The sequence below is a fragment of the Lipomyces doorenjongii genome (assembly GCF_038497915.1).
Source record: "Lipomyces doorenjongii strain NRRL Y-27504 unplaced genomic scaffold V1508scaffold_85, whole genome shotgun sequence".
Lineage (NCBI taxonomy): Eukaryota > Fungi > Ascomycota > Lipomycetes > Lipomycetales > Lipomycetaceae > Lipomyces > Lipomyces doorenjongii.
In genome coordinates, this window is record NW_027118152.1 from 1 (window position 1) to 27,506 (window position 27,506).

The window sequence follows — 27,506 nt, forward strand, 5'->3', positions numbered from 1 at the left end:
TCGCGATATTAGCCTCAGCAATCCTGTGCGGCGCACTTACAGGATACACGTGCTTGATTATGCAGAATATCTTGACACAAGCCCCTTGGTCTTACATTAGCTTGCAGTACTTGGGTCTGCTGGCCTTACCTAGTTTTCAGGGGTCACTAGGAGGTTTATTATTGTCCGTTATCAAATAACTAATAGCTTACCACTTTAGCTTCTCGATAGCTGCCAGCTTCCCGATACCGGCATATGGTTGCCAACAAAAGGACAGATACACACAGCTTCAACTTCACTATCAAGACTATTGTAGCGACCTCATTCCTGCAGATGCGCCTAATGCTGCTGGAAAATTCCGAGTTGGCTAGATCGGGCGTTGCGGTTGGGCTAGCTTCTGCCGTTGTAAACCTCTCCCATGACGATTATGATAGTACAGTAAGATTATCTATAAAGCGTCACAGGAATATAACAATAGCCGAAGTCTCGTACATGGAAAATAAAAGTCAATCCCCGTCAATCCCCGATGTGCCAGAGCTGTGCCTGACCATGAGAGCAGAGCTAGACTCCAGTCGCAGTATAGTGCCAAACTTCCGTATCACGTCACTAGTTTCGGCCAAACCTTTCTACGCCGCACTGCGGGGTTTATCAGATTATCGCTTAATGATTGCACATGAGTTCAATGTCAATGCGGTCAAGCCTGGAAGTCTTAACGAAAGTACACAATCTACTATTCTAGCCATCGGCAATCGCAAATTGATAGTCGTTGGGGGCTGGGGCCGGCAATGGGTTGCGGAAAGGTATTTCTCGGAAGTCTGTCTTGTGATAACCACCTGCAAGCACAAAGCTGTGCAGACCAATACGATCAGCAACACAACAGCATACAACCCAGGACTCCAATGAGCCAACAATCCAATGAGTCCTCAGAGTTGATCACGAGCATTTTCCAATATTATTCGCATTGTACAGATGAATGCCTTTGGGAATTATTGCATGGTCACAGGAGCGACTTCGTTGCAGTTCCGAATGAGATAAGATAAAGAACGACCTAGCGTCTTCATTGTCGTAATTATGGTACCGTAACATCTGATAGGGATTGGATTTATTAGAACGAACTGATAATGAACTATATCATACTGGACATCCTCACGCGATTAGCGCTCTAGACGGGAACCTTGGGAACCTCTGAGGAAGCCAATGCCATTGATGTGCAATTATAGTAACTGGTTATAGTCACTTACATGTGTCCGCCTGACTACACACGGTAATCGAAATCTAAATATTGTAATCCATTTGGTCTCTGTTCAAGGAGACCAATTGGATTGGGATAGATGCGACTTTTATGCTGCAGGATATCCTCAGCCGGCAATATACGGGTTTCTTTTGAGATTTGCGTGGAGTTAGACTTTAGAATTAGATTTGGTCCTTAAAACGACTATTACTCAGTAATGTCATGATTAGGCAGCGGAATTTGGGTGACTAACGTGATATATTGAAGATTTACGGACTCCTTCACTATCGGCATTTTCTGTGCACCACACCAGTGAGAATGCCGCATATCTGACTTCATAGTGCTCAGGAATTGGAGCAGCCTATTTTTTTTGTGTGATCTAGGCTCTCCGTTGGAAGCGAAGTCGCGCGCCGGGCACTCAGTCGAGGATGTGTAATAGAGTATAAAATCATGCCAATTACTTCTCTGACTTAATAATTATACGGCCTAATCTTCGAATATTCGACCACTTTCTCTATTCAGTTCCAAATATTGAGATGCAACTGGCTGTGGTGCATGAACTGACGATTGGAGTCGAAGAGCGCGTACGAAATCTATCCACCCGACCCCTGAAAGCTGCTAGTCCGGGTAAGATATAACGCGTAAACTTAACAGAGCTCAAACTCGTCGCGCCGTTGCAAACAACGGTCAGCATTCATGCGATCTGCGGTTCACGATACTTGAGGGGACTGAATCATGACGATTGAGCTTTCAGACTATGTGCCAACCCGTGCATCGCCATCGACGCCAGGCGTATCGATTCATACACTCGGAACGCGCACGCTTGCGCTCGCGTTTTCGAAATCTCTTACCTCTGATCAGGCCCCGCCGATCTTGGCCAGTGGACATGCACAGGGCATTACTCTCCTTCGCCCAATCATATTTCGCACTTACAGGCTTCAACTTCTGTGCGAGATTTATGCCGGCTCAGCGACAAAATTAGTGAAAGTGCTCGGGGAATCGCAGCGGACGTTTTTCGTTGTGTCGGTGCACGCTGATTACTCCGTCAGATCGCACGTTGTCAAGTTTGAGAACTCAGGCGCGAGCGTTGACCAGATTGCGATATTGACTGGGACTTCGGGGCACGCGGCGCCTGTGTCGTGCCTTGACACTTCAATGTCCGGGACTACAATATGGACTGCGACTTCTAGTGACGATAATACTCTCATTATTTCAAGGACTGATACTGCGACTGTAGCCAACAGTGTTGAGCCACGGGCATATAGACTGTCTTTTACGGCATCGGATATTGTTTTCTTGCCTGAATCGGTGCAGAGTCGGACTAAAGTTGCTGTATTGGAAGGAAATTCTCGGATCCGTGTATTTGATTGCTTAAACGGAAGCTGGTTATTAAGTATATATCCCGGCTTTACGACGGCATTAAGTAGCTTTGCGGTGTCGAGTGGGAAAGGAGCCGCGGTTGTCGCAATCACTGACAAAGGATGGCGGGTGTATAAAGGTGTCACGTACCCAGAGGATGAGACAGGTGATGGAATAAGAGGCGGTTCAGGGTACACATATCCTAGTGATCAAGGTTCGTTTCGCGGGAAAGAGGGAAGCAAGGCTGTTGGGAAAGTTATTGTTAGCGTTGGAAAGATTGTTGCGAAGATTGGTGTGGGTGAGGAGAGTGGTGTTGGCGTTTTCGATCTTGGAAGTAGTAACGGTATGTATCCATTGATACTTAGAAGTACGACACGCTAATGAGAGTGTAGAATTTGGTGCACATGTTCCTGTTATGCTTACGACGTCAGATATCAGCGTCGCTGCGGTCAGTGAAGATGGGCGTTCAGTTGCAGTTGCATGCGGTGCGGAGTTGTTTCTTGTCAGTTTAGGCACAGAGGATGAGGTTGGCATGGAACCATTTGAAGATAGCGTTGTGTATAATGATCGGTTGCCTATAGATTATTGAATATCATGAATAGGAAAGTGGTCTATAAGAATATATAGATATTATACTTGGAATTAAGTAGAGCATGATGGCGTTATCCGCTTGGGAATCTGCGTAACTGTTGACTTATAGCTACTGCTAGTCAACATGCAGAGAAAGGCCAAGTTTTTCAGTAGTATTTTATTATCTGCAGGGACGTCCCATTTCTGAGCTGCAAAATAACCTCCAAAACTGGGGGGCTAACGTTCCGGACTATACGACACTGATCCTATCCAAATCTGACATTGTTGGTCTTCGGTAGTTCGGTTTATGTCTTTGGACGACCGAATGGAAGGCTGATATTATTTGAAAGTGTGTACTATGATACATAAAATTGTAGCAGCGAATATATAACAAAGACAAGAGATGTACACGAAAAAAAATCGAGTAGCCGAATTTTCAACTCGAACCCTTTGCAGTCACAATCACTAAACAAAGTAAGTAGCGACCATTGATCATCCGATTGTGCTCATGGTGTATGATTTGGTCCTCAGTAGACGCATGTCAAACGCCAACAAGCAGTAAGCCCAGAATGCTCTGAAGACTGATTGCTATTTAATGGAAAATCGCAAGGTACAGTCACAGGAGGTCGATTTAGTTCACATTAGAATTATCGATGACGTCATAGAAATCGTTGTTTTCCACTGACACGTGCGACGCGTCCCGACTATTATTCTCGGGGCAGTCTTACTTGACACCCTCTCTGTGGAAACTGCTTGGTATGGCTACCCGCACAGTCGGCTTCCAGTGGTATTCTGCTTCATAGGCTCTCCATTCACCTATAGGCAGAATACTCGTACATATCAGTACCGACGTTGACTACTGATCCGCACAACATAATGAACGATCAATTTATTTTAACGCCGTTTCCGCGTCTATTGCATACTGTTCAAGACGCTGATCTAGCCAATGCGACGCACTGCGAATCATTCACGTTCGACAATGCGTTCAGCCAACGGGAGGAGCTCATACGCGCGTGGGGTGGCTTGCTTCATCGATACACTCTGGAACCGGTGGTGACATTTCTCGTCGTGGATGAATCCACAACCACGACTGTCACTTACGACAACTCGACGGAAACTCTTGAGATACGTGATACTACTGATAGTGTCGATGTGAAGCTAGGGACTGTAATAGGTTTTGGTGCTACAGACCTTCCGCCATTGCAGGTTTCTATGAGTCTGAATCCAGGACTATTGTTGCTGAAATTAAGTCTCGCCGATTTCCCTGCTGCCTTTAGTACTATTCTATCCTCTCAGATATCTACAATATTCAAGCATGGTACTGCAACCGATAGTGAAGAGCTTGACGGACTCAGTGTCCTCAATTGTCCAAGCTCGAATATCGACGGGCCTGGGCTACTTCACCATCTTTCGGACTTTACCAGAACGTCAACCGCAATCGAATTTTACAACGACGACAGCTCGGTATCCACTATGACGTACGATGAGCTCAATCGACTGAGCTCTGTTCTCGCACGTACAGTCTACGACAAGTCTGCTACAGAATCTAAGATTGTCCCCATCTTGATCACTCAGGGCTTGGCAATGTATGTGGCAGTACTTGGTGTCTTACGCGCAGGCAAAGCTTTTTGTCCTCTTGCTCCGGAAGATACGCCGCGGGATCGTATTCAGTTTATATTCGAAGACACGAAGGCGGATATTGTTCTTGTCTCGAGTGAGTCCGCTGATTTGGTCGTAGGAATGGGTATAGAGACAATCGTTGTCGAGTTAGAGGACTTGAAAGGCGAGGAACACAACGGGTTTGAGGACAACAATGTCATCGGTGATGATGTTGCATATTGCATGTTGGTTGCTGTAGTTTGCCTACATGTATACAGAATGCGCTGATTCGTTGTTAGGTTCACCAGTGGCTCTACGGGCTTGCCGAAAGGTGTTCTCGTCACTCACACCAATGCGACACAGGCAATTCTTGCTCATACCTTTGTTCCATCATTTCAGAGATTTCTTAACTTCGCATCATTAACGTTTGATGTCTCTGTTCTCGAGATTTTCCTGCCTTGGTATCGTGGAGCTACTCTTGTCTCCGCACATCGTCCTCTACTCCTCTCTGATCTTACTAATATTATCAATCGAATGCAGGTAGACTCAATAGAACTTACACCTACTGTCGCATCTCTTCTAAAGCACGACGAAGTTCCAACATTGCGTGTCCTTATGACCATTGGAGAGTGTCTCACCGCAGGTGTTATTCAGCAGTTCGGCACTCCTGGGCTACTGTATAACACATACGGTCCCACTGAAGCCACAATTCAGTGTACTGCCGCTGTTGATGGCACATCTAACAACTTTGTGGAAGGGGATATCGGTGCTCCATTGACGACAACAGGGGCCATAATCGCCGATGCGAGAATCCAAGATCATATAAAACCCTTACCCGTTGGGTGGGCGGGTGAACTAGTTGTGGCTGGTCCTCAGGTCGCTCAGGGATATCTGAATCGCCCGGAACTGACACAGTCTGTGTTTCTTAACGACAATCGCTATGGACGATGCTATCGTACTGGAGACCTTGCACGTATTCTTCCGAACGGCAGGATTGTCTTCATCGGCCGCATATTTGACGGCCAGGTTAAAGTACGAGGTCGTCGTATTGAATTGGGTGAAATTGAGTATGTTTGCGGAAGAGGTGCTGTTGCGTGTGTATTGCAGTCTAGGATTGTCGTCATTACTGATGGCGACGTGGATGCTGCTCGTCGTTCTGTTGAGAGGACGTTACCTAGCTACATGCGTCCACACCACATGTGGCATATCAATAAGATTCCTTTATTGGCGTCGGGTAAGACTGATCGCAAAAGAATTTATGCTTACGTGGAGGAATTGCTGGAGCAAGGCAGATCCGATGACTTGTCTGAGGAATACGCTTCCGTTGTAGAAAGAGTACTTGCGCATACTGTCAAAGGGGTTGTGGGTACGCTTCCCGGCCCGGAATTTTCTCTCCGATCTATTGGAATTGATTCTGTTGGTGCCATGATGGTAGTTAGTCAAGCCAGGCGTATCCTGCCTAGAATATCTCTCTGTATTGCTGATGTTTTGGTACATGACACGATTCGTCAGATATCGTTTTCTTGTTTAGCAAAAGTGACTCAAAGTCAGGGAGTCAGGCAAATCCACAACTTACTCAGCCAGTATACCTCAGCATTTTCTTTGTCGGATGACGTTATCGCCGTGTATCCTACAACGTCTCTACAGATCTCCATGCTCTTCGAGTCTATGCGAGATTCACGACTCTACAGCAACTTCATTCGCTTCATCGTCAGGAATGAGATGTCCTCGGACAGAGTCATTGATGGAATCCGGACTGTGATTGATAACAACGAAATACTGCGCACTGGATTTTTAGCTACAAATGACAATTTGGCATTTGTTCAAGTTGTGTATGCAGATTCGCGACATCTTTACATTTCCGACGACTGTATAGAGAGGTTCACGTTCCATGACATGCAATTTCCGCCGCTCAGAATTAGAATAACCAGAGGAGAGGATATCGCTTGGGTTGTTGATGTTGTGATTCACCATGCAATATATGACGGATGGACATTAGATATGTTTTTGAAACAATTGGAGGATGCTACTTTCCCAGAAGCGAAAGCTGCCAATTACGTTCAGTTTCGGGAAGTTATGCCATACATATTGAATGATAATAGCAACAATATTGATTTCTGGAAGGGGTACCTAAGGAACGCTGTGACTGGCTGTGTTCCCCAGCTTGTACCACCTCGATCGCAGTCGTTTGAAAATTTTGTGGACAAGTTATCATTAGATATTGATCTCTCGAGCGTAAGTATTGGCAAAGTATGCAGGAAGTTCAAATTTACCGCACAGAGTGTATTTCAACTCGCGTGGGCACATGTTTTGTCTGGATTATTTGTACCAGACGATGGAGGGAGCGTAGACGTGGTGTTTGGAACTGTCATATCCCGCCGGGTCGCATTGACTGGAAGTGGTCTAGACTCAGGTTTCGGTCCTATGTTTGCTATGTTGCCATTTCGTGTGTCACATCCATCGAGTGGCATCACCATTGCGGCAGTTCTTGAGCAACTCAGCAGTAATTCCGTATTAGTAATCAAGCATTCAGATACTATGTTCAGTGAAATTGTGAAACTGCTATCCCAAAATAGTGCAGGAACTTTATGTTCTGCAATGCTGGGAAGCTTGTTTGCTTGGCAGCAATCAGTGTCTCAGAAATGCGAGAACATAACCATCGCAGGAGGTTTCGATCGTGTCGAGGTAAGTAGGCCGCCTACCCGAACTCCCATATATCATACTCCTAACCTTGCATAGTTTGAAATATTGCTTGAAGTCGAGCCTCGGGATTCACATTTTAGAGTCTCTCTTACATACCATACTTCGAAATTATCGAAATCACATGTGGAGAGCTTATTGCAACAAATTGAGAGTTTAGTGACCTTCATTGTCAGTTTCGCAGAAGAAGATATCTCGACGATCACATCGGTTGTCTACAATGACAACGCCTTGGCAATGTTCAATTCGCAGCCAAGAGACTTCAATGAATTGAAAATCTCTGCCATGGATCTGTTTGACTTACAGTGTGAAGATATTGCGATTCAGATTTTGCTGGAAAATGGCGGTCTTCGCCAGATTAGTTATCGAGAGCTGCATCAGATCGGGCAGGGATATGCCTCAATTTTAAGTGAGCACGGTGTTGGCCGCGGAGATTTTGTCGGTGTGGTTATATCGAAATCGATAGAGCTCTACGCTATTATCACTGCTATATGGAGTCTTGGTGCGGTATACGTTCCTGTGGACAGAGCAACTCCCGTTGCGCGCGTTAATAGTATAATGGAACTAGCACGGGCGACACTGTGTTGTGTTACAGAGCCCATGCCAGGATTGGAGGTACAGCTAGAGATACCAGACTATTCCACAGTACCAATCCGCGACGACTGTCGGAGAATTGAGAGCTTGCCCCTCGACATTGCGTATGTGATTTTTACGTCTGGGTCTACTGGCGAGCCGAAGGGTATTAAGGTTTCTCATAACAATCTTGTCAACAATATCTTGCAGCTATCGGAATTGTATCCTGCACCGAAGCAGGGGTCAAAAATGCTTCAATTTTGCTCAATCGGATTTGATGTGTCGATCTTCGAAGTCGTATACTCGCTCCATCGCCACATGGTGCTTTTCTCTGCACCGAAGGATGTTATTCTTCCTCAACTCTCAGAGATAATTAACGACTATTCAATTACTCACCTGAGCATGACCACAAACGTCGCCTCTCTCCTGGATGACGCACTTGTGAAGAAAGTAGAGTGCATTATATTATCTGGAGAAGCTATGACATCAGCGGTCTTAAAATTCTGGGAGCCCTTACCTGCGATAGTTATCGATGCATACGGCCCATCGGAAATGACAAATGTTTGTACTGCGTTTATCGACAAGAAGTTCGGCGATGAAATTGCGAACATTGGCCTACCATTTCCAAATACCTCGTGTTTTATTCTTGAGCCTGAGAGTACCAACATATTACCGATTGGCGCTGTTGGAGAACTGGCCTTTGGTGGGCACCAAGTCGCTGCCGGATATCTAATTTCACAGGAGCTCACTAGTGCGAAATTTGTCGATCTTGGAGACTATGGTACAGTTTATCGCACTGGAGACTGCGCTCGCATGATTGCAGATGGGAGTGTAGTATTTCTAGGGCGGATGGATCAGCAAGTTAAGATTCGAGGACAGAGAGTCGAGTTAGACGAAATCAATAACGCTGCAACTGCAGTTTCGGATGTTAAACAATGTGCCACAATCTTGGTAGACGAAAGACTGGTTTCATTTATTCTTGCTGCAGGTAATGACTTGCACGTGGAAGTAAATGTGCGTGCTGCACTCGAGGCTACCTTACCCGCGTACATGGTTCCATCTGATATCATTGTTGTCGACCAAATGCCAATGACTATGAACGGTAAAGTCGATTCCGGAGCTTTGACTGCACTTCTGGTATCTCATACGGAAGCGGGTGGTGAGGCCGTTGAGGATTTAGTTATCGACGTTGGTACACATCGCGAGCGTGTTTTTGCAGATGTTTTAGTAGAGTCGGTACGAAATGTCTCTCGCGAAAAAATCAGATTAGGCACTCCGCTCTTGCGGTATGGGTTGGACTCAATTTCAGCCATTCGATTTATTGGCCTTCTTCACAAAAATGGTTATAATCTCTCGGTTTCTGATATCGTGCGTAATGCGTCTATCCGAACCATTTTGCAGAAGTATAATGCGAAGAGTGATATTCTGGATGCAAGTGCTGGAGAAAAAACGATCGAAGCATTTGCCTCGGAAGTCAAACCATATGTTACATCTGGCGGCCTCGACTTGTCGAAGGCCAAGTCTGTCTTGCCATGTACCACTATGCAGGAGGCATTACTTGGGTCTCATGAGTCTTACACAAACTCTTTTCTTCTCAAACTCGCTGATGATGTGGATTTACTTCGTGTGAAATCTGCTTGGGAGACCATCGCTTCATCTCGAGAAATACTACGGACGGCATTTGTGGATGCTGGTCCGAATTCGATGAGTCGTTCGTTTGCCCTAGTCATATTTGAGCCCGACCGGTTGCAATGGCAGGATGTGGAATATAAGGAGTATAGCGAAATGGTGGATTTCTTACATTCAGTGAAGTTTACAATGCAGCAAGCAACGTGCCCTTATCTTCTAACTCTGTTCTCGGGTGCTTGTGGACACTATCTGTGTGTTTCGATGCATCATGCGTTGTGAGTATTCTAAACTGGCCCACTGAGAGATGCGATTTGATACATATATCTAACCTCTACTCAGATTTGATGGCTACGCGCTGAATTTGCTGCTTCTAGATGTCGTGCAAAACTTCAGCGGCCATCCTATTCCACGAAGGACATCGTTTTACCATACTATTGCAAATATCGAGAGTGTTGATACGTCACATGGAGTGTCTTTTTTCGCGGATCTGCTGAGAGGACATGAAGGTCTATTATTTCCAAAATTGTCTACTTCAGCAGCAAATGATGTTCCGACACTGACCTGTGACGCAAAATTGTACTCAAGAATTGCACTTTCCGCATTCGAGTCTGCTGTCAACGAATCTGGTAGTAGAGTGTGCGCTATATTTCAAACGGCATGGGCAAAACTCCTATGCTTGATTACGGGTACCAATGACGTCGTGTTCGGATCCATTGCGAGTGGACGCGGAACGTTTCCAGGTAGTGACGACGTCGTGGGTCCAATATTCTCTAGCTATCCTGTACGGGCAAAGTTATCATCGACGTCCACGAACGGTGAAATAATTCGGCAACTGGAACATCTCGACGAGGAGTCCGTAAAGTATCCGTTCACTCCGATTCGAGAAGTATTGAAGAAAATTGCATCAGAACAATCAGGTACACAGAGATTGTTCGATACAATGCTTATTGTGCAGTATGTTCGTACGGTTAGAAATGGATTTGATAACGAGATCTGGAAATGTGCCGAAGAGGGCAATGACAGTGGTGGTGTAAGCTATTGGCTCCAACCCGTTCTTGATCTTTTTAATCTGACAATATCTGCAGCTATCTATCATTTTAGAAATTAGACGAAAGCAAAAGCAAAACGTTATAGAATACATTCTGGAGTATAAGAGGTAGGGGATATTGCGATATTGTCTGTGTATTAGCGTCTAATGGCTTAATCCGTCAGGTCTCTGCTGGATGAATCACAAGCCAGCTTACTACTAGACGTATTTGATCTGATTCTCGAAGATACTATTTCTCGTTTACAGGCCAGAGTCTTCGATTTCACCACTTTCTCTACATCAGAACTTTCTATATCACGGGCTCCCACGAGACTACATTCTCATGGATTCAAGTATCTGCACAGTGCCTTTGAAACTAATTCAATAGACCTTGCAGATCATGCTGCTTTGGAATTTCTAAGTGGCGACGGCAAAATTCAGAAATGGTCGTACTCCCAGCTAAACACCGCGGCTGATCAACTTGCTTCATATCTCTGTCAGGTGTGCAATGTACAAGTTGAGGATTCTTTACCATCATGCATGTCCAAGTCTCCTGAATTGTACCAATCGATTCTTGCGGCTCTAAAAGTTGGCGCCGCGTTCTGTCCTATTGACACGTCGATACCGACAAGCAGAATTTCTTATATGCTACAAGAGCTTCAGGCCAAAATTATACTGGTCAATAATGCTTCAGAGGAGTGCATTAGGCAACTTGTTGTCAGAGATGCCCTTGATATTTTCGTTGTCAACATTTCGACTCTAGTATTTCATGATACATGTTCTGTTGAATCAGATCGGACCGTCCTGGATGACAGCATTACAGCTTACAGGATATTTACATCTGGTACGAAGTTCGCGACCATGACACTACAATGAGAAGCTGATTGCGATAGGAACAACGGGAAAGCCGAAAGCCGTAGAAGTCGAGGTCAGAAATGCTGTTCAAACGATTTTGGCGTCAAAGTATTTGATTCCCCACAATCCAAAGACTCGGCTTCTTCAATATTCGTCTCCAAGCTTCGATATGTCTATTTACGATTGTTTCATTGCTTGGTCTTTTGGTCTTACCCTATGTGCATCCGATCAGCAGACTATGAGCACAGATTTAGAAGAAGTTATCAACAAACTGGGGGTCACTTTATTAGACTTGACGCCGAGTGTTGCGTCCACTATAACACGTGCCAATGTTCCCTCAGTAGAGTGCTTGTACTGTATTGGAGAAATATTGCCACCGAGTATTGTGGATGAATGGGATGGAGCATGTGTGAATTCCTATGGTCCAACCGGTAATCTACTCTGTATCCGTCGTTTGGATATTATTGACAGTTATTGTTAGAGGCTTCTATGTGTTGTACGATGACTCCCATTTCCAAGGCAATCCGTAGCGCAATTATTGGGCATCCTTTTCCGACTGTTTCGTTCTATATTCTTAATCCGGCGACCGAAGATATATTGCCCGTCTTGTCTTACGGCGAACTGTGCATCGGCGGTTACCAAATCGCGAGGGGCTACTATCGAAAGAAAAAACTTACCTCTGAGAAATTTATACGACTCTCAGATACTGCTGTGTTTCGGACGGGAGATTTAGGAAGAATGCTAACAGATGGGTCTATTGAATTTATTGGACGGATGGATGATCAAGTGAAACTCCGAGGCGTGCGTATTGAATTGCAAGAAATCAACTCTGTTATTCGCATGGAAACCGAGACGAATTATTTGTTCAACGGTGTGTGCACGTTTATTATGCGACAGCCAATTGAAGGGTCGCGGCTGCAACTAGTGTCTTTTATGGCGTTTAAAACTGCAGACAAATCCCCAGATTGTTATATACTGGAAAGCACGGAATCGATTGAAGGTATTCTCAAGATTGCTCGTGATGCCTGTAAATCGTTCCTACCTGACTACATGGTACCAACAGCTATTGTCCCAATATCTAGAGTACCTCTTTCTCCTGCAGGAAAGGTATCTAAGGCACAGCTTCAAATCGTCTACAATCAGTTCTCTGTTGTTCCCAAGTGCACAGATGGCGAGGCGACTGCATATAATTTCACAGAAAGGCAAGCGAGAATTCGTGAAGTTTTTGCGGCGGTTAGTGGCGTTCCAACCTCTGATATTCGGCCAAATACGACGTTGTATCAGCTAGGCATGGATAGTATATCTGCCACGCAGATTGCTTCTCAGCTGAAAAGGGCTGGATTGCAGTTTACAGCCATAGATATCCTAAAGGTAAGTTCGACGATGGTAAGAGATCCCAACCTTTACTAATGTGTAAAACGTATTAGTGCCTAACCATCGAACAGCTTGCCAAGGTCGTCAAAGACAAAACCCTGACAAATGATGAGGATCTGGCAGGACTATTTGAGAAACAATGTCGGTCTTGTGTTTTGAAAGAAATGGGTTTCTCGGATACAGACGTTACACATGTTTATCCTTGTACTCACACACAGGAAGGAATTCTGTCACAATTTCTGGCGAGCGCTGGTATGTTATATGTCAATCATATAGTTTTCGAGATCCCAGCTTCACTCGCATACGACCGATTGCTTGACGCTTGGATGTCAGTTTTTCTGAAATATGACATTTTGCGAACCGGATTTTTGGAGCTGGATCACCCAACTACATTTTCTTATGCGCAGGTAGTTCATACGAATCCCGACTTCCAATGGACCAAATCTAAAATATCCACTTCTGACAACTTGGAGGAATTTATTGACCAACGAGTTGGAGAATACCGTCAGTATTTCCTTAGTCATATTCATTTGCCCCAATTGTTCTTGGAATATATTGATACGAAAGTTGGATCCTCTCGGTATCTACTAATGGCTGCTAATCACGCTATTTTTGACGCGCCGCTGCTCAATATAATTTTAAGTGATGTATCTGGTCTTCTCAGTGGCGCTGAGCTCAAGCCTCGAGACTCGTCGTATCGAGATGTCTTGAACGGTATACTTCGCCTTCAAATATTGGCGACCGGCGACAGCGGCCGTCATTTTTGGAAGAATAGTCTCGGTACCGCAAATGCTACACGAATTCCAAACTTGAGTCCTTTTCGGACAAATGCCGTTGATAGAAAAACAGTTGAGAGACAGCTTTCGTTGAGATATGAGGAGCTTCAGCAGTGGTGCGCGAAATTGAACGTTTCGGTCCAGTCCGCTGCTGCTGCGACGTGGGCTAAAGTATCCAGCCAGTGATTGTGTTAATTGATAATCGGAACTGATGTCCAATTAGATATTATCGAGCTACGTTGGTGAGCCAGAAATTGTTTTCGGGATGGTTCTGTCAGGCCAAACGGATATTGAATCGGCGTCATTGTCTTTGTTCCCGTGCTTGACTACCGTTCCATTTCAAGTTCATGTCTCGGGAGTGAATTCGGAGCTCCTACAGGTTGTGGAACAAAAATCAAGAGCCATTCTTGAGTTCCAGCATACTCCTCACAAGTTTGTTCGCGATACTGTTGGACTGCCAGAGTCTTTGTATGACAGCGTCTTTCTTTACCAGAAGGCTCCCGCGCAGTCGAATAAATCTGACCCATGGAGGAGGCTTATAGACCACGGGGCTACGGAGGTATGGGAATTCTTTGATATTTTGCTCCATCGGTATAACCGTATATATAGTATACATGCTCCATGGAAATTGAACCTCTCGGCAATGGATCTATCACATGTCGTCTTCACTACAATACGTCGGTAGTCCCGACTGAGCAAGCCAACATAATCCTCCAACAGTTTGACTACATTTTGCGAGAGCTCCTGACCTTACCGCATAGAGACTGCTGGCGACTAGACCTACCGATTGACATGCTTTCCATCATTCCACCCAGACTAGATGAAATCCCTTCAGATGTTCAATTTCTACATGAATTTGTTGAGCGACAGTCGCGACTCACACCGGAAGCCATTGCTCTGGAGTTTGCAACCGTAATTGAGGAAGGTCGAGTGGATATAGAAAGATGGTCTTATGCTGAGCTCGACAGACAAGCGAACAAAATAGCTAACTATATCTTATCGACATTTGCGGTGAGACCGAATGACAAAATTGTCACATGCTTTGAGAAGAGTCCAGAAGCATCATTTGCCTTTGTGGGAATTTTGAAGGCCGGGTGTTCGTTCTTAGCTGTTGATGTCACAGCTCCAATTAGTAGGAAAAGATATATCGCTGATGACTCTGGTGCCAGATGCGTCTTGACACATGACAGGCTGCTAAACGAACTCACGACTGAGCAGATGAAGCACCCTGTTATTTCTGTTACTTCCCGTGCTGTTTTCAACTCGCCTGACACGCCTCCCTCTGTCCGTCTTCAACCGGAGAATTTGTGTTACTGTCTATACACATCCGGCTCTACAGGTAACCCGAAGGGATGCATGCTCACTCATGAGAATGCTGTCCAGGGAATGCTTGCATTTCAGCGACAATTTAAGGGAACTTGGACGAAGGAATCCAAATTTTTGCAAGTGAGTCCGACACTTTTATAGGCATTTAGTACATAAACTAATTCTACTTTCTAGTTTGCATCTTTCCATTTTGATGGTAAACTTTAAACTTTAATATTACGACATTCTATTTTATTCCAGGTCTAATCATATGGCAGTGAGTGTTCTGGAACAATTTTGGAGTTGGTCGGTCGGCATTACTGTTTCGTCTGCGCCCCGCGACATAATTCTGAGAGGTAATTGTACTTGTGCTACTTACTGCATTATATCTGATAAACCTTCTTCACTAGACCTAAATCTGACAATAAATGCGCTTGGAATTACTCACATAGACTTGACTCCGTCGTTGGCAGCTTTAATTAAGCCAGAAGATGTACCGTCGCTTTGTCGTGGACTTTTCGTTACCGGCGGTGATATGCTAAATCAAGAGGTGTTGAACAGATGGGGTGATAAGAAAGTTATATACAATGCGTACGTAATTTCCCACAAGTTTCCTAATTTGTGTTTCGATGGTAATATCAACCCCGCATAGGTACGGACCAACAGAGGTCACAATTGGTTGTACAATGCGTAAACAAGTTCCACATAATATGCGCCCCTCAAATATTGGGCAACAGTTCGACAATGTGGGTACCGTCATCGTTTTTCCTGCTACGGACATTCCTGTTCCGAAAGGGGCGATTGGTGAACTTTGCGCTTCTGGAAAGCTTGTCGGCGACGGATACATTCAGCAACCGGATCTTACAGCTCAAAGTTTTGTCCACAGTGAAGAGCTTGGAACAAAGTACATGAAGTTCAATGTTGTATTCATTAATCATTATTATTAATATGACCTTAGGATGTATCGGACAGGCGACCTGGTGAGATTGCTGCCGGATTTATCCTTCGACTTTATTGGCCGTAAGGACACTCAAGTCAAACTTAGGGGCCAGCGTCTTGAAATTGGCGAGATTAATTCGGTTATAAAGCAATCGAGTGAGCATGTTCGGGACGTTGTTACGTTGATTCTTAAGTATTCCTTACATCATAGAGATCAGCTTGTGAGTTTCGTTGCGATGGACGCCGATTACTCTGACGGAGGACTGATTCCTGCTTCTCCTTCTACGAATTCGTTTATACGGTCGATTTTCAATTTTTGCAAGTCCAAGTTACCGATGTATATGGTTCCCACTTATATATTGCCTCTACAGAATATCCCTTTGTCCGTCAATAATAAGACAGATAATGAGGCTTTAGTGAAACTATATACTGAGACAACAGCAGAGAGTCTTGGGTCATATTCGGAACAGAACTTAGGCGCCGAGTCATGGAATAAGGTAGAGGTGGAAATACGGGACCATGTTAGCTCATTAATTGACTCTCGAAGTTCCCGTATCGGACTCTGCACTACATTCTTTGAGCTTGGGTTTGACTCCATATCCCTGGTCAGTCTTCTAAAACATTTGCGGAAGTTCTATAACCACCTGACATTGTCTACACTCATGCGGTGTATGTCATCCCTATGAAATTATTTCCGGCTATTCTAATTTTATTTTAGTCCCATCGATTCAACACCTCGCCAAACACATTTCGGAAAATGAAGGCGTGGTTAAACCTGTCGCTGACATCCAAAATTATGGGATCTTGAATTATCACGACCAAGCTTGTTCTGAACTGGACCTGAATTCTGAAGATATTGAGTACATAATTCCCTGCACGCCTCTGCAAGAAGGCATGATTGCTCGTGCTCTCAGTTCAGAGAACGATGTTTTGTACTTTAACAAATTTTTCTTTGAGCTTTATGAGGAGGTCGATTCATCAAGATTGCAACAATGCTGGAATGCTGTCGTGCAACAAAATCAAGCTCTCCGAGTTTCATTCTTTCAGACAGAAATAGGCGTTGTTCAAGTGATTTTGAAGGATTGGACACCAGTCTGGCTAGATTATACGAATGCAATTGGAGATTATCGTCAGTTAGCTACCAACTTGCTGAATGAGCACTGGAAAAGAGTCAAGTTATCGCGTCCGCCTTTGATCTTCAGTGTAATGTCGACAGGCGAATCCAGACTCCTATTTATGGGATTGTTTCACGCGCTGTATGATGGTACATCAATGCAAACTATTCTTGATGATGGTACGGTGGTTCGCTTGCTTTCTGGTAGTCACGTTTATTAACGGAATCTCTAGTGGCGAAGCTGTACTTTTATATCGGACTTCCAACTCGCCCATCATTTGTGGAGGCTATTTATCGGATCCAATCGTCGGTTGACATGGTTGCTGCGAAGAAGTTCTGGACTGAGAAGTTCTCTTTTATAGAGCTTAAACAATCGCCGAAGCTGCACAAGTCTGCTACCGCGAGCGCACTTCATAGTCTCTGCTCTTTGCCGTACTCAAAAATCCAAGAAGGTGCCAGAAACTTACGCTGTACTCCTCAGGTACTCATGCAGACAGCATTTGCTATTTCTCTCTCGAGATTACAGGGTACTGCGTTGTCGTTCGGATTAGTTGTAAGTAATGCATTTTGTATCTCTCGAAACCTAGCGCATTAATGCTCTATAGGTGTCGGGTAGGTCGTTTCAGGATGACCTGGACAATGTTGCTGGGCCATTGTTTAATACGCTTCCAGTAGCCTTAGATCTTTCTGTATTTCGATCGTATCGAGATATTGTGTGCTGCCTGCAACAGTACTCAGCGCAAATGATGGAATATATGCACACTCCTTTGAGAATGATACGCAAATGGCTCAATGTTTCAGCGGACACCAACCTGTTCAATGCTCTCTTTGTCTTTCAGAATACTTCTGCGTCTGAAACCGAGGACAGTCTTTGGAAATCTATTCCTTCAAATGAATATATAGCGGATGTAGGCATCTAGTATACTAATTGCGGCGTTAGTGGCTTACAATCTTTAGGATGCAATATGCTTTGAAGTAGAAAGCTCTCACGAGCTATTAAAGCTGACATTGGGATATCTCCGAACGTATATTGACGACGAGGTGGCTCAATCATTCTTACAGTACGTTGATGTTACTGTCAAAAACATTATACGTGAGCCAGACGGGGTGGTAGACATTAGCTGCACGTTAAAGCAAGTATATTCCAATGCTCATTACCAGAGTTCAAATATGAGCTTACCACCCACTGACGATGATGCTATTGATTCGGCTGTATTAGAAAAGCTTCGACGGTCTGTTGCTAATATCGCAGGAATTGAGAAGGCTGACGTCCAAGACGAAATATCGATCTTCCGTTATGGCCTGGATAGTATCGATGCTATTAGACTTTCGGCGTCGTTGGTTAGAGAGGCGATTGATCTACCACTTAGAACTATTTTAAAGCATCCATCCATCAGGTCCATGGCGCAAGCACTGGCACATACTTCTGAGATAATGTGTGATGCTTTATCGTTTCCTAACAACATTTCTGCAAAATGTGCCCTGGAACTGGTCGCGCCATATATTTCTGAAGATTGCGAAGACGTGTACTACTGTACACCATTGCAGGACGGGATATTGACGGAAGCACTATCTTCAGAAAATAGATTTTATGTCAATCATGTGGGTATACTACGTCTAAAATCCTGATAGTAACTAACAATGTACAGGATGTATTACTCGTAGAGGAACACGTGGATTTTGAGAGGCTGAAGCGTGCCTTGGCGACAACTTTGAGCAGCAATGCTATTTACCGGTCGAAGTTTGTTGCATTACATGAATGGCTGACCAGTTCACCATCTCATTTTGGAATGGCAGTGCTCAAAGAGGCTGTCGTGGAGTTCGCTTACCAACCGGTTTGTGATTCCACGTGGACTTCGGAGCTACAGTCGATTTCCAAGAACATCTCAAGAAGCATTGATCCCTTTCGGAGTCCGCCTGTGCATCTCCAGATTATTAAGTCCGAAACTAAGCGAGCAATTATGCTGACAATGTCACACGCACTTTATGACGGACACTCCATGGGACTATTTTTCAATGACGTTTATCAGGCATACGAACGGTCAATGCCTACACCGCGTCCTCATTTTGGACTGTTGCTATCCAGGATAATTGCGGAGTCGCAGGGAGAGAGTCACATTAGTTACTGGCGGTCGCAATTGGGAGGGAGCTCAATAGAGGATTTCCCAGATCTCGATTCTAGAACCTACGGTACAGATCGGTCAATATTACAGTGCCGGGCAGAGATGTCGAGCAAGGTTTCACCGCAGGTGCTGTCAGTGTTCGCGAAGCGAAATGGGGTCACTTTCCAGACAATCGGGCAGACGTGTTGGGCGATTTTACTCTCCTACTACCTCGGATTATCAGATGTTGTCTTCGGAACCGTGCTCTCCGGACGAACTACCGAGGAAGACGAACAAGTGCAATTTCCCAGTATGATTACGATACCTATTCGCGCCAGTATTCGCGGCAGCTTTTCAAGTATGCTTCGTCGAATGCAAGACTACGTGAATACTTCTCGTGACCATCAGTATACACCTTTGTCTTCCATTTTTCAAGCTGTTTCGGCAGGACGAAGGTTGTTCCATACACTCTTTATATATCAGAGACGCAATATCCCGATACACAATCTATGGAAGGGTATTGGTGGATGGTCGGCAGTCGAGGTATGCTTTTCGATTTTTGAATATCTATGTGATCTCCTCTAACAGTTCATAGTATTCCGTAGCTACAGAATTTGAACAACTTCCCAATTCTATGACGTGGAGAGTGGCGACGAAAACTTCAAAAGTTGGACGAAAGAGCGCAGAGGCGCTAGTCCAACAGTTGGACGCTATACTACGGCAGATGCTGCAGTCGCCAGAATCGCGCAACTATTGTGGATATTTGGATAATGACGATGGGTTAGCACTTAGCAGTCTTGTTCAACTCCCATACAGTGCATTACGGCATATGATCAATGGTAAGACGATTGGTGGAAGTGCTCGGCCTGAAGGATATGTAGCGCAAGAGAATCTGCAGGTCAGTTCTCATGGATTATTAAGTATAGAGTTTAGGTTGTCATTGGGCATAACATGTTACATATAGGTATGCGTGGCCGAAAATCACAGTAGGATAGTTATGAGAGGCTGTATCGGCGAGCTTTGTATTGTTGAGAATGCAAACGATGTATGACTTTCAGAATTTCCACGATTTCTGTTCGAGAAGTTTCTAACCTAACTAGGAGATTAAGTTGCTACCTACTGGAGTTCGAGCCCGCATCTTAGCCTCTGGTGAATTGAAATATTCAGGACTAGTGGAAGACATTGTGAGTTTTGACGGAAATACTCTTGATCTCGAGAAGATCTCGCGTGCAGTTTGTGGATCGTCGATTGATATCGTCAGAAGTCGGTCACTTATCGCGAAGACTGCTAGCAAAGATATAATCGTGACATTTATTATTAGCAATAACGATCAGATCGGCACTGTTTCGGACGCCTTCAAGTATGCACGAAAATTACTTGATGAAAGAGTGGTTCCGTCATATATTATTCCTCTGCGATCCATCTCACTCAGAGACGATGATATATTTAACGGCAATATGCTATTGGACAGGTTCTTGAACATGGGACTTAAAGATCTAGAGCCATTCACTCAGGACGGACTATGCTTGGGAGAGTGGAGTGCCTTGGAGCTGTCCCTTCGAAAAGTGCTGGCGCTGGTATCAGGAATAGATGAGACGCATATTCGAAAGAATGACAGTATTTTTCATTTAGGTTTGGACTCGATCTCTTGCATTAAGCTGTCCAATTTGCTTCGGACCGACAATATCTTTTTAAGTGTGGGTGAAATTGTCGCTTGTGAGTCTATTGAGTCGATGGCCCAACTTGTGGAACTCAATCAGCAAAACTCGATTAGTACGACACAAACTATAGCTCCCGTAATGGGAATTGAACAGTATCTGGATACTGAACGATTGTCCTCAGAGTTTGGTATCACGAATGATATGATTCAAACAGTCCTACCTGCTACCCCAGGGCAAGTCTATATGCTGTCTGGCTGGCAGGCTTCTCAGGATGTTCTCTTCATATCGACGTTTTGCTATTGCTCAGAAGGGCAACTCGATAAGTCTGCTATCGAGTGCGTGTGGCTTCGATTGCTGGAGACTCTTCCAGTCTTGCGTACAACATTTATAGCGACAGAGTGTGCCGATTTTCCGATACTGCAATTAATCTTGAAGCCAGAATACGTAACACATACTTTATCGTGCAGCGCTGGTTTCGATTCCAAATCGGACGCATTCTTTGAAACAGTGCCTGTACATTTACATATTTCTGGCAACAAGATCTATTTGACGATTCACCACGCATTGTATGATGCTTGGAGCTTAAGGATGCTTGTCTCTAGCTTGTCCGACTTGTATCTGGATGCCACGAAGTCAGCTGTAATCTGGCTTGATACTGCTAGGAACGAATTCGTCTCGCGAGTTAATTGCTATGCTGAGAGTAAGCGCGAATTCTGGACCTCTCAACTTCGGGACGCTTCCACTGTGGATAATACTCCATACACATCTGTTAGACATTGCGAATTCCGTCAAGACGTTCTTATTTCAGCACCAAAGCTTTCATCTTACTGTCGAAAACATGGATTTAGCATTAGTTCTCTGCTATTTGCCGCTTATGCGGCTATATATCACAGAGAAGTACTTCGATCTTCATCCGACGAAGTTGTCTTTGGCGTATACAATTCAGGTCGTACGGAGAACATCACAGGATTATCAGATCTTGCGTACCCCACGCTCAACATTCACCCACTTGTGGTTTGTATCAAGCGGTCATTACCTGCCATGGCTCATGATATTCAGAAAACCATGCTAGAGATAAACAGAGAGTCGAGATCGCAGGTCAGTTTGTTTGATATTAAGCGGTGGACAGGGGTATCAGTTAACAGTACCGTGAATTTTCTTGAGGGAGTGGGAGATGTGTCGCAGCAAAAAATCGGCATATTTGATCATGTTCGTGATGAAACTTTCGATGCGAAGGTAGTACCTCAAAATGGCAAGCAATTGCGTCGTATGATTGAGAAAAATTTGACTAAAGACGCAGTGAAGGTGAGTTCGCACTGACATTAATCTCTTACAAAGCTGGATATTAATACCAAAAGATCAATTTTGATGTCGAACTCTCATTGTCGAATAATAAGCTGAATATCGGTCTGTTCTATGGAGAGCAAGCTTTGACGGGATCCGACGGCAAGGACATCATTGCGAGGATTGCCGAAGTATTGGAGAATGAGTTAACAAATCATTAGATAGTAGTATTGTACGATTATTGCGCGGTGACTAACATTTCCAATGCTTATATTGGCGAACATCAAGTTTTGTTGCTCGTTTAGTATACAATAGGAATATATAACCGATATAGCATTGAAAGTTCTTAGCAAATTAAACACGAAGGACGACTGCAACATGGAATCAACGCAAAAGCTAAACGAGATCAAAAAAGATAAATAACCGAAACCTACTAAAACAACAATTAACTTTTAAGTAGCCCAAATAATTATAACACAAGCAAGCAGAGCACCATTGCGGACCAGCCATCCAAACGCTACGTCAAAATGATAAAAGCAGAATGCCTAAACTCGATAAACACGCAAGGAATACGCGGATAAACGTGATATATAAACATGTTAAAATGACATAACCATCAAATCCAGTGTCTATAGTACAAGTTGAATGAAAAGCCGATGAAATCTAAGGTATATAAATCGTTTAGCACCTAAAGTATTATGAATTAGACCAATTTCCATACAGAGTTAAAAGACGTTACGAGTGAGGTATGACGTACATCTTGTATTGGCAGCTAGCAGATGAGCGTCGGGACTCGTCATCTTCAGGTTGGAATTCGTAATCAATTGTAATATCGAGATCTCTAGGGTTCACAGCATTGGGCTTGTTCGTCAGACGTCCGGTAATAACCTCTCCGTGCTATAATGAACGTTCAGCAAACAATTCACTGGGTTCGTTCGAAACATGTTAAGGTCTTACGTTAATTGTCAAAGTATCTCTAGTGTAAAACACTGTTTGTTTCCAATGCGTGTACTTCGCATGAGGGCCTGTTGAGAATCGAATCGGTTTATGACACTTTGAGAATTCAATATCGAACCACGCAATAAACGCATGGATGAAATCATTGCGACGTGACTTGATGTAAAAATCTTTTGAGAATTCGAGATCTGTCTTCTGCACAGTGTAAAGGTCGAGATCAAGTATTTGGGCGGCGTCAGTTACGACTGCTTTCATGTCGACAGTATCGACGAGTGGCTCTGTGAGTGCAACTTCTTGAAATGGCGAGTAATCAAATCCGTAGACGTCTGACCAAACTGCATAGCTAGATTAACACCCCTTGAACAACGGTAAAGTGAATGAAACTTCCACATACAGCCGATCTTTTCTTCCTTGTAATCGCCATCCTCGATCCCCGCGAGATGCAGAGTGGCTCTATCAGGGAATATAAGGCCATCAGAAACGAGATATCTGTCCCTGGCATAAAGGACTGTATCGAGCATACTCTCGTACAACAAGAAATAGCCCATCCACTCGGAGATGATAATATCGACTTTGTCGAACGGTAAAACGACCTCTTCCATCTTGCCCTTCAACAGCGTAATTTTATCTGACAAACCGTTCAGTTCTACTATCTTCTTGGCCATATCGATGATAGTCGACATATCAACCTGGAGTGTACTTAGTATGATTAAATTTACCAAATTCGGTATGGACAAGTCACGTACGCCAATAACGTGCTTCGCTCCAGCTCTCGCAGCAAACATCGACAATATACCAGTACCACATCCAACATCCAAGACGACTTTTCCTCTAAACATATGACTGTTCTGATATATCGCATTTCGATATGACAGAGTTCGGGTTTCATCTTTTAACATCTCCTCGTGGATGCCAAAATGATCGTAGGACGAGAAATAATGGCGCTCGCTGAAACTGAGATTACTGTCGCTACTGGAGGAATTTGGTTCCGAGGTCGACATCTTGAATCAGTTAGTTTTAAATAAAAGAATGGAAAAGGATATGCCGATCAAAAAAGTGAAAAGTAAGAAGTCTATAAAGACTGTGTGAAGTGGGAACACCTCAAAAAAATTGTTATAAACGCGAAACTCTAATTAATTACCCGGCTCCTTCTTGGGATATTAGAGTTATATATCAAATGCTAAATGCCGTTACGCTAACAACGCGCCTGATGAGGAGCTAATATCCTTGGATTTCTGATCTTCCATCTTTGGGTATTGAATTAACCGTACTAGTCCATTTAATTTGTACTCAGTACTTTATGTGGTATTGCTGTAGCGCTTTTTATTTATATTTGCTTATGAGAAGCTTACATTCATTGTCATACTTGTAACACTATCATAGCTTAATATATTTGTAAAGCAATGATGCTCGAGATCGGTTATTGTCTACATTTGAAGTGGCGGACTTGGTTGTCTCATCCTCTCAATACGCGAAAGGATTAGAAGGATGGCCACAGGAAGAATCTGGCCAACAAATGCAGTACTGTTAGGGAGGGGCATAGGAATATAACGTTCCAGGATCGCTAACCTAACGTTAAATGGCTTAGTTCACACGCGAAAGGGGACTGCGATTAAGTCGCGGCCGCAACACAACACCTTGGACGCGCCTGCTATTGCGAATAGTATCCATCCAAGACCCGCATGCTTTCAGTGGACACAAAGGATATTTGTAAAAGAAAATAGCCATGATTTTAATAATTTAATACATTGCTAAACACTATCCTACAATACCATTAAACGCAAAACGAACGACAGACGTTCATTCAACATAGAAAGATAATTATACAATGATCACCACAGACCAAATCACAAATTCCAGATAAGTGTGAAATAAGACGCCAATATTTTGCAAACCTACTATTTCTCGTACTCGCAAATTATAACGATTGACATTTTTACTAAACATTCATATTACCAACAGCTACACGAGATTGTTTCCTTTTTCTACCTGCAGGCGACGCCGTATCACTAACAAAATCTGCATATTTCCGTTTATTCGTCGGCCTCTGCTCACGATCATCAGGCACTTGTTGAACCGTGACCGATTCTTCGATTCTATCTTTCCTCATCGCTGCTAACACTGCCGTCGCCTCAACCTCTGCCTGTTTCTTCGCCCTTATCGCGTCATATTCACTCTTCTTTAAACGAACGCGTGGGAAGATATGGACGAACACTTCGCTCTCAGGATGTACATATTTCACATGTTCCTCGTCATATCTTAACGTCTTCAGATGTCGATTTATATTGCCCTTAGTGGCAAACCGGTGCCCACAGCGGCACGTAAAGTTGTATTCGTAGCCGTGACCTTCAGGAACATTGGCACCATTAACTACCATCGCTGGTGGTGGATCGGAAAGTATCGACTGCCCATTTACGTTCAATGATGAGTGGCCAGCGACCACCGGCACTGGACTTTTGGTGACAAAATATGGCTGGTCTTCAGCTGTAGGTGGGACTTTAGGAACTGGATTTTCAAACAGCGCACGTCGACGCTTATTTGGTGACACGGAAATCTGGTCTGTAGTCGGTAATGTCGAAATCAGTGGAGAAATGTGAGCGGTGGCGGCGGGAAACGGCGGGCCCGGCGTTGGATGTGGTGGAAGCTGAGGTTGAGAAGGAACGATTGGTTGTGGCACGAATTGCGGTGGATCAAGCGGAGGGGACGGTACGACCGGTAACGTCTTTTTTGGGGTCCGCCTAACTGGCCTTAAAGTAGGATTGTAAGGATCTGAAACTGGCGTTATCGGCGGAGCATGATTCGTCGCAATTCCAGCTTCACTCTGTTGGACTTGGACAGTGTCTACAGCCTGTGATGGTCCGGCACTGACCGACGGTGATACCGCAGTTGGAAGCGGGGAAGCTGGTGCTTTAGCGGCAGCTTCGTTACTGGACTTCTTAGCCAAGGACCTTGTTGATCTCTTCCGTAGCAACGGAGTGGCAGGCGGAATATGTCCATCTGATACTTTTACTGGTGGAGATTCTGGCGGACTCTTCTCCTTCCTGTGTGGTTTGACATATTTAGTTCGTGGACGCTTGGTCGATAGTGGACTCGCTGTTGACTCGGCCACCGATACCGCTCGATCCGCTTTCATTGGCTGCTGCGCTTCCCTCTTCACTGTAACAGTGGCGGACGCATCCACTGCCTTTCTCCTAGAAGGCGTGCGATTCCACTTCTTCGGCATCTTAGCCTCCTTCACGCCATCCGGCTCGACAGCAATGTCAGGTAATTCATTCTCCTGTTTCCTTTTCTTTACTGCTTTTGTCGTCTTCGATTTCGGAGACTGCTTAATTTTCGTTGTCGGTGGCAGGGATGACCGTCTTTGCTTGTCTTTAGGTGGTGGTTGTGACTGTGCTGGAGTAGCCTCTTCAGGCGACGTGATGTTTGCGGAGTCCTCACTTTGTTGTGGCGACGTCGGTTCCGGCTCCGGCTCCCGCTCAGACGGTGGAGGTGCCTGTCTGCTAGCCGAACTTCCCATCGCAAACAAGCCAAGCAACTAGTTAAAACGCAGTCTGATATAATGCTGGTTTAATGGTGTACCGATCGTGGGTGGCAATTGCGGACAGTATAAAGAACCTTGCTGTGCTTACTGGCCACTAAAGATGATTTGCACGAGGCGAGGACGAAGGTTCATTATGAAGTCTGGCAGAAGCACAACAATGCAAGACACATAGTAGAAGGGAATCCATATGGACCCGATTACACCTACAACAGCCCTAAACCGGATAGTTCGAGCGCAAACAATCCAGCCATATCTGGGTTAGGGTGTTATAGCATACACCAGAATAACTGCCCATTTTGTGCTCTGTCGTGCTGTAAGCGGCTCAGATATTGACCCGGAACTCGGACCCGGTCATCCGCACTTATACAGTTGAAGGCACGCCAGGCCCTGCGCAGAGCACAGTTGGGCGTACCCGATCGCACTACGGCACACTAACCCTTGCATCAGCGGAGTTTTTATGCTTCCCAACCCGAAAAGCGTATCTTTGGATATTCGGCAGAGTCAAGGTCCACAGCGAAAGATGAAGTAGAGGTATTAGTCATTTGCACGCGAAGGACGGATAGCGAACAAAGTCTGTAATAGTTTTCCACAGAATTACGCGTCTTCGGATCGCATCTGACGCATAACCGGTGTATAGGATGCAACGCTAATACGGTGGCTTGCATCGCAGAAGTCTAAGAGTCATCATTCTGTCAGCTGTTTTAGCTACGTTGCTGTTGGGATTTAACTACCAGTGCGATGAGTAGCTCCACGCTTGAAAATTTTGCTTAGTTAAAGCTTGTACAATGGCATCACGAGGCATAGTAGGCCACAAAGCTTCGTTTCGGTGGTGTAATCGACCCAGGACTTGCCACGATGCATAATCACACGATCGTCAGCAGCTGCACAAGATGACGCACTTGCACGACTGGTAGCGCTATCCAATCAAGAC

At 44.6% G+C, this 27,506-nt stretch overlaps 5 protein-coding genes across 5 annotated transcripts; 3 read left to right on the top strand and 2 right to left on the bottom strand.

Annotated features, from left to right (window-relative positions):
• Positions 1-234: 234 nt before the first annotated feature.
• Positions 235-882, top strand: V1508DRAFT_435128 (uncharacterized protein; the record flags this gene model as incomplete). The annotated part of the gene is made up of 1 exon (XM_066942054.1): positions 235-882. One exon carries the CDS (start codon positions 235-237, stop codon positions 880-882), a length of 648 nt encoding a protein of 215 aa, XP_066793090.1.
• A 981-nt stretch (positions 883-1,863) lies between these two features.
• V1508DRAFT_425662 (uncharacterized protein) lies at positions 1,864-3,211 on the top strand. Its single transcript, XM_066941476.1, has 2 exons — positions 1,864-2,912; positions 2,962-3,211. The coding sequence occupies exons 1-2, from the start codon at positions 1,946-1,948 to the stop codon at positions 3,156-3,158; spliced, it is 1,164 nt and encodes a 387-aa protein (XP_066793091.1). The 5' UTR covers positions 1,864-1,945; the 3' UTR covers positions 3,159-3,211.
• A 649-nt stretch (positions 3,212-3,860) lies between these two features.
• Positions 3,861-22,418, top strand: V1508DRAFT_442027 (uncharacterized protein). The gene is made up of 25 exons (XM_066942311.1): positions 3,861-4,983; positions 5,038-7,423; positions 7,478-9,915; positions 9,980-10,670; positions 10,726-10,796; positions 10,853-11,511; positions 11,561-11,953; positions 12,004-12,893; positions 12,950-13,843; positions 13,896-14,231; positions 14,282-15,118; positions 15,173-15,194; positions 15,256-15,333; positions 15,388-15,568; positions 15,630-15,881; positions 15,936-16,585; positions 16,635-17,210; positions 17,264-17,583; positions 17,636-17,938; positions 17,988-18,632; positions 18,680-19,675; positions 19,728-20,030; positions 20,097-20,177; positions 20,233-22,098; positions 22,152-22,418. The coding sequence occupies exons 1-25, from the start codon at positions 4,016-4,018 to the stop codon at positions 22,296-22,298; spliced, it is 16,983 nt and encodes a 5,660-aa protein (XP_066793092.1). The 5' UTR covers positions 3,861-4,015; the 3' UTR covers positions 22,299-22,418.
• V1508DRAFT_376545 (S-adenosyl-L-methionine-dependent methyltransferase) lies at positions 22,303-24,130 on the bottom strand. Its single transcript, XM_066937601.1, has 5 exons — positions 23,781-24,130; positions 23,429-23,723; positions 23,035-23,369; positions 22,835-22,974; positions 22,303-22,765 (listed from the first exon to the last, which is right to left on the bottom strand). Exons 1-5 carry the CDS (start codon positions 24,033-24,035, stop codon positions 22,759-22,761), a joined length of 1,032 nt encoding a protein of 343 aa, XP_066793093.1. The 5' UTR covers positions 24,036-24,130; the 3' UTR covers positions 22,303-22,758.
• A 629-nt stretch (positions 24,131-24,759) lies between these two features.
• V1508DRAFT_425669 (uncharacterized protein) lies at positions 24,760-26,675 on the bottom strand. Its single transcript, XM_066941477.1, has one exon. It carries the CDS (start codon positions 26,549-26,551, stop codon positions 24,974-24,976), a length of 1,578 nt encoding a protein of 525 aa, XP_066793094.1. The 5' UTR covers positions 26,552-26,675; the 3' UTR covers positions 24,760-24,973.
• Between the last annotated feature and the right edge of the window lie 831 nt (positions 26,676-27,506).